The sequence below is a fragment of the Gavialis gangeticus genome, unplaced genomic scaffold, assembly GCF_001723915.1.
Source record: "Gavialis gangeticus isolate Ggan-Ray unplaced genomic scaffold, GavGan_comp1, whole genome shotgun sequence".
Classification (NCBI taxonomy): Eukaryota; Metazoa; Chordata; order Crocodylia; family Gavialidae; genus Gavialis; species Gavialis gangeticus.
In genome coordinates this window covers 57,213,906-57,220,736 of record NW_017728993.1, presented here as the reverse complement: position 1 = coordinate 57,220,736, position 6,831 = coordinate 57,213,906, and the positions used below count along the sequence as shown (strand labels likewise).

Here is a 6,831-nt window from a genome sequence, read left to right as displayed (position 1 = left end):
GTGAGAGAAGGGAAATGACTCTTTAATTCGATTTTATTTTCAGCTCTCTTGAATCATGTTACTCTTGAATCATGGAAAATGTGTTTAATGTATTGACGGCAAATACATTTTTTGTGAAGCAGCAGTAAATGTTATCATCTTCTGAATGCAGAAGACTTGAGAACAGATGTCTGTGTGAACAGATACCCAGGTCAATAAACAGTCAAGTCTGATATCCTGAATAATTTAGCTAAGTTGTACTCTGTCAGATCTGGATAAGAGACAGTTTTCTGTTCTGTCAACAGAATGCTTGATGACTCAACCATTTAACAACACTGGACCAGATAACAATCTGGATGTTGTGATCTCCCTGCTTGCTTTTGGTGTGTACCCTAACGTCTGCTACCACAAGGAGAAAAGGAAGATTCTTACCACTGAGGGGCGCAATGCACTTATTCACAAATCATCTGTTAACTGCCCTTTCAGCAGCCAGGACCTAAAGTATCCCTGTCCTTTCTTTGTTTTTGGGGAAAAGGTAAGGAGTCTAAAATTCTCCCTGCCACCAAGCTTTACCCTGATCCTTATTGCTTCACTTCAAAAGGTCCTCCTAGGCACTGGATTGCTTTTCTTTGGGTGACAACTTTAATGTTAGTAAAACGTGGTGGATTTCCGGCCTGGAATTTTCTGGTACCAAGCCCTTGTTCAAAGCTGTCCTCTCGCTGTTGTCTTCTTCAGCTCGGTTCAGGATTCCTGTAGTATTTATTGTTTTAATTTACATTTAGCATGGCCCCAAAGCATTGAACATTCAGTGTGCTGCTTAGTTTGGTATTGACAAATTAAATTAACTGCTGGACAGGTAATCTGAGAGAAGTTGGAGGCTTTAGGAAGTGGAAAGGGGACAGCTGTGGCTTTTGGCATTCAGGAAGCTTTGGTTTTCAGTCAGAATGCATGTGAGACTTTGGGTATTGAAGGTGGCAAGTGGGAATTTATCACCCCTCTGCCTCTGCCCAGAAGAAGGAAGAAAATTTAGATATGCATTTGGGAGCTAGGGATTTGAATTCTTCATTTCAGCAAGGCTTTATCATGTCTAGCTGTTCCATTGCACTCCACAATATCTACCACTGCATCGAATCCTGGAAATGATGCATATAAAATTGAATTCTCTTTAGAGTGGGGTTTGTTGACACACCTTTTAAGATGAATGGCAGCTTTTCAGATATTCATGGCTGCCATTATAAGCTGGTATCATATTATTGTTTTATGTTCAGACCATGTTTTGAAGGTTCTCTTTATACGTACAAGATGTATTGGCTTATTTCTTGAAATGAACATGTATTAACACAATTATCCAGCAACTTACAGCCTTGCAATATAGGGATGTTTGTCTAATCCCAGTGCCTGGGGGGAGTCTGACAAATCCAAAAGGTAGGTGCAGCACCATCGCAGAAAGGGTGCATCCCAAATGTTGTACAGGCCATCTTTAAGGTGGGAGTTCGGTCATCTTAGTGTATTCTGTCAACACTGACAAAACATGAAATGGTTTATATAAAGGGCTTGAGCAGACTTAATTGCACCAGAAACATAATATATATCATATTGCTCTGTATGGCACCGTAAACATTTACAGCACGAGAAAATGGCAAACCAGCTCCAAAGATCTTTCATGTAAAACATGGTGCTGTAAACTCAAATTTGTGGTGTCCCAGCAGTCAGCTGATTGTCAGCCTTGGACACAGATTGTACCAGGAGCTGCCCCGTCCCAATGATAACAGCGGGTTGCTGGGCTGGGGAGTTGCAGGCCTCCTAGCAGAGAAGCCCCTCTGCTTCCCCGGGTAACCTTGCAACCCTTGTGCCTGTCACTAAAGCTGGAACATTTGCTGCCTTACCCCACTTTACAGCCCTGTACTACAGCCCCTGCAGGGCAAGGCAGTAAATGTGTCAGCTTGAAATGTGCCAATTTTCAACATGGGGTAGTCCCAGACTACCCCCTCCCCTTTTGCTGGCAATTACTCTTTTGTGATGTGTGGAATTTTATGTCCTACCCAAAAATCACATTGCTTGCCATGCACATCTGGCATGACAGGTCACATTTTTGAGGACGGTGCAAAAAGTTCCGTAGACCCCATTCACATGACTGTCTCAATGGCTGCCAGCAGCCAGAGTAACACATCTTCAACAGGAACTGCATTTAGACCCCAAAACCCATATCATGTGGTCAACTTAACAGCTCTAAAACAGGAATGAATTTTGGTTTGTACCAGCCCAATCTGATTTTGGAGAGCTTGCCAAATCAAGAAAAAGCATCTGTCTCATCACTGTTCCCTTTAAATCACAATCTTGGGATTATTTTGTGTTTGTGTATTTTTTAGTTCCCATGGACACTGCAAAGTAGTACAGTTTTCATTTCCTATTCAAGATCTGGGGTTTTATTTCCCCCTTCCACCTGCAGATCCGAACCAGAGCTATCTCTGCCAAAGGAATGACTTTGGTGAGCCCACTGCAGCTGCTCCTGTTTGCCTCAAAGAAAGTCTTATCTGATGGAGAGATCATTCTGGTAGATGACTGGTATGAATTTCCAAGTTGATCATGGATGTTTAAGTGTGTGAGAGAGCAATGACTGAAGGGAAGCAGCTGGTATCACAGCTAAAAGTATGTTTAGAATGGGGAAAATGTAGGTCAGACTGTGCAGTAACAGATTAATTTCATCAAAGCATTATCTTTGGTGTGTGTAAGGAAGGGAATGGTTTACTTTGGCAGCTCCTTTTATTTTATAGATTAGGTTCCTAAATTAAAAACATGAGGACCTGGCTGAAGTCCACGAAAGCTACTTCTTCAGTTTTTGAGTTTGCATAAGGTGATATAAGAGTTGCTTCCACATGAGTAGACAAGCAGAGGGAAAGCTAACTTCATGGCTAATGCACAGCAGCTGGATAAGGAGTACTGGGTTTTTTATTTCTGGTTCCGCTGCTTTCTGTGCCAAGCTGTCATCTTTACCTCAGTTTCCCATTCTGTAAAACAAGATTACTGACAGCTAACTCCCCAGATCTGTTAAGGCTTACTTCTAATAATTAAAACATTGTTTGCTATTTGTTGGCAGATGCTTTATAGCAAAATGATTTGTATTCTCAGAGGTTGAGGCTCCCCTGCACTTTTGGACCTGTTGTAGCATTCTGTCTTGGGTTATATCAGGGGTATCCAACCTGCAGGATGAGTGCCACAAGTGGCAGGGACAGTCTCCATGTATGCCACATAGATTGGGAGGGGACAGACAGTACTGTGGCAGATAGGAAAGAGAACAGAAAGCAGAGCAGGCAGGGAGCACAGTGCAGAAGCCAAAAGCTGAGCAGGCAGGGAAAGGGTATCAGAGTGGCACTCGGGGAAGGTGTGGGGCTAATCTTTGGCATGCCTGCCAAAAAGGCTGGCCCCCACTGGATTATGTAATTGGGAGTACATCCCGTGTTCTGAGTCGAAAAGGAACAGCAGGCCAAATACTTGGCAGTTGTTTTAACTGTTTTTTGTTATCTTGTCAGTTTAGAAAATGAGTGTGTTTTGGCCACACTGTCCTGGGTTTTTAATTTCATTTCCCACTGTTAGGAGATAAGAAATAGAAAGTCAAAGGTACCTGTTTCCATGGTGGTTTGCACAAGACCTACTAAATACCCATTCTGTTGAACATCTTTCTCTAGTCCCAAGCTATCTGTAGCATGTCATTTTTTCTGTCCTAGGATCAAATTGAAGATGTCCCATGATGCAGCTGCCTGCATCACCACCCTACGTGCAGCAATGGAGGCTCTTGTTGTAGAAGTAACTAAAGAACCTGAAATCATCAGTCATTTGGACCCTGTAAATGAGCGAATGTTAAATGTGATGCGCCAGATCTCCAGACCTTCAGCAGCAGGCATCCACCTCATGGCTGCCAATACAAGGTTAGCTCAGACCTGCTCATTTGTACCACTGGATCCTTGCTCCACTCCTACTGATTAATGCCTGCAAATTCCAAAGGCTGAAACGTGTGAACTCATGCCAGTGAGAACTGTTGGGTTTTAGTTGGGAAACAGGTTACCAAATATGCATAACCAGTACGGAAATAAAACTTTTATACCTATTTTCAATTGGTGATAATGTAGGATGATAATGTATGCATCCTGGCTGGGATGATCTAGTTGGGGCTGGTCCTGCTGGCATGGGGGGTTGCAGGTTGGGAGTGATGGGTCACAAATGGGGTCATGTTGAGGAAAAGTTTGGGAAGCGCTGAACTAGATGGTCTCTTGAGGTCCCTTCCAGCCCTAATTTTCTGTGATTCTGTGTCGTGTAAAAATGTTGGCAGTTGTGGTGCTGATTGGATTTTCAAAGGTGGGGACTACATCTTCAGAATTTTGTGTCTTCTGAGCACGTTGCTATAAATGTACATGTAAATTCCGCCTACGCAGGAATATTTAGCTTGCTTGCAATTTCATACCCCTTGCGTCAATTTTTACTGTTTAGTCTACAGAACAATTTTCAGCAATGACAGTAACCCTGTCAGGGTTGCCTTAGTGTGGGCACTGCTGCTGCCACAGCAGCCAGATAAGGGTGTTCTGTATGCCTTGTGCACAACCAGACTGGGAAGGGGCTGCAGCATGTGGGGGCTTTCCTGTCTCATTAGGGTTCTCTGATAATCCTAAAAAAGGCAGAGCTAGCCTGTGCCCCAGTCCTTCCCGGTTCAGTTCTCCCATGCTCCTCTCAGAAACCAACACACACGGGACAGTTCCACCTATCCCGTGTGCCTGTTTTCCAGGTGCCATATTGGGCGGACCAGGAAGAGCTGGGACACAAGCCAGCTCTCCTGCCTGCTTTGGCTTATCAGACAACCCTGCTCAGGCAGGAGCGCACTTGGGTGCCCCAGCCCTTCCTGGCCTGGCAGTGTACCAGGTGTGCAGTGCACTTTTACCTACTGGCACCTAGGTGACAATCTTTGAAGGCGAGGCAGCATAAACTGTCTTAGGCAGGGTCTTTTCAAATTTAAAAAAGTTGGGGAGCAATGCAAAAACCTGACCCTGAAAAGGTTGAGACCCACTGGTGTAGGGTTTCCAATGTATTGCACCTGGGAGAGGTGAGGAACTAGATAGTGACTAAGTGAAAAGTGGATTGAAATGAAGATAAGTAGGCGTGCATGCAGACAGCACTGCAGAGGAAGGCAGGGGGCTTTCTCTGGTCCCTGTCTTTACCATCTCTGAAAAAGCTACTTCTAGTGACTTGCTCAGCATTACATAGAAAGCCTTGTTAGAAGCTGGGATAGGTCTCCAGAGTAGGGCATTTTTCAGCTAAACCACGAGACCACTCATTCCCATTTATGCAACAAATCTTTTGTATAAGAGGCTGACCGGGAGAGTCTTCGCGTGTGGACACATGTAACAATTGAAGTGTTCCCAAGCGTCAGTGTTGCGAAACCAGTTCACAGTTGTCATGGGTCAGAGGTGTCCACTTGTGTAATACCCAAGCATTCCAGGTATGAGTCACTGTTTAAGTGCTGAAGTACTGTGGATCTGACACTTGGCAGTGGGAGTGCGTACTAGGCCCAGAATGCCTTGCTGTGACGGTGGTTGGGGGAGGAAACGGGGAGCGCTTGGATCCACACTTTGGAGGTCTTGGAGGGTGGGTGACCTGTGTCTAGGGCCACTTTCACTTTGTTGCCTTCCCTTCTCTTCTGAACATTAGTTCAGTTGCCTGTGCCTGACTGAACTCTTTGCTGTGCTTGCCTGGCTTGATGCCTAGAGGCAGAGGAGTGTTTGGATCCACTTTTCTAGGATCCCAGGAGCTGAAGGGGACAGGAGGGGCTGCAGTCAAGTAGGGACACAGCTGATTGTAGAACCATAGCCTTTTATTGAACGCAGGCAGAACAAGCAGTTGTTTTTTGTTGTTTTTTGGGGGGGAGGGGTCCCCCAAGGTGCCACCAAAAGGGAAAGAAGAGTTCTGGCCACATACCAGGATGGCTAGCTGGGAGGCTGAGGAATGATGCAGTATGGGATGCCTGGAGGCCTGACCAGGCTCATGTCATGGGATGCTTAGTGCTTACACATAACACATACCTGTTTGTCAGTGTACCTTTTCACAAGAGTATATGATCTTTTCCAAGTACATTTTTAAACTGTTGCAGGCAGCTTTAAACTGGTTTAACGGACTTGTCTGACTGTCCACTTTGGGGTTTAAAGTGTATTTAAACTGGTCTAAGTGCTGCACGAGTCCATATCTTCAGATGAACATTGTTGTTACTGTGGGCGGGGGGGGTGAAAATGTTGACTGTTAAAAACTCACTGTGTTTATAAATGCTTAAAGATAAAATTGAATTTCTTTCCCAGATATGGAGATGGTCCTCGCCCACCTAAAATGGCTCGATATGACAATGGAGGTGGATACAGAGGACGGGGAGGTTACCAGCGTGGCTATGGTGGCGGTTATAACTCATACCAAGGACGAAGAGGGTACCAAGGAGGGTCTGGGGGAGGTTACAGAGGTGGTGGTGGATATAGAGGGACTGGGGGAGGGTATCGAGGCTCAGGCGGGGGATATAGAGGGTACCAAGCTGGCAACAGAGGTGGCTTTGGAGGTGGGTATGGAGGCCCAGGAAGGGGAGGTGGTGGTGGTTTTTGAAATCTCTTGAGGTCTTTCTTGTACTCTAAAAAATGTGCATGTTTCCTTCCTCAGTTCCTTTGCTGCTGCTACAGAAGTTTGCCAGTCAGTCTAATTGTTCACAGTAGCTTGAAACAAATTTAAGTTTAGTAGTGAGTGATGTGTTACATCCTGAACACATACTACAGTCTGCAACAGTTTGTATTATTTTTTTCTTAATAAAGTGTTCAGTTTTCAAGAAAA

At 44.8% G+C, this 6,831-nt stretch overlaps 1 protein-coding gene across 2 annotated transcripts in view; it reads left to right on the top strand.

Moving 5' to 3' along the window:
• The window catches only part of DHX9 (DExH-box helicase 9), a 54,729-nt gene extending 47,898 nt beyond the window's left edge, over nt 1-6,831 (top strand). For both annotated transcript variants that reach the window (XM_019501753.1, XM_019501754.1), the window contains 4 exons: nt 285-514; nt 2,429-2,544; nt 3,705-3,905; nt 6,318-6,831. In XM_019501753.1, the coding sequence (XP_019357298.1) occupies nt 285-514; nt 2,429-2,544; nt 3,705-3,905; nt 6,318-6,609 (839 nt within the window). In that variant the 3' untranslated portion in view covers nt 6,610-6,831. The remainder of the gene's footprint in view (nt 1-284; nt 515-2,428; nt 2,545-3,704; nt 3,906-6,317) is intronic.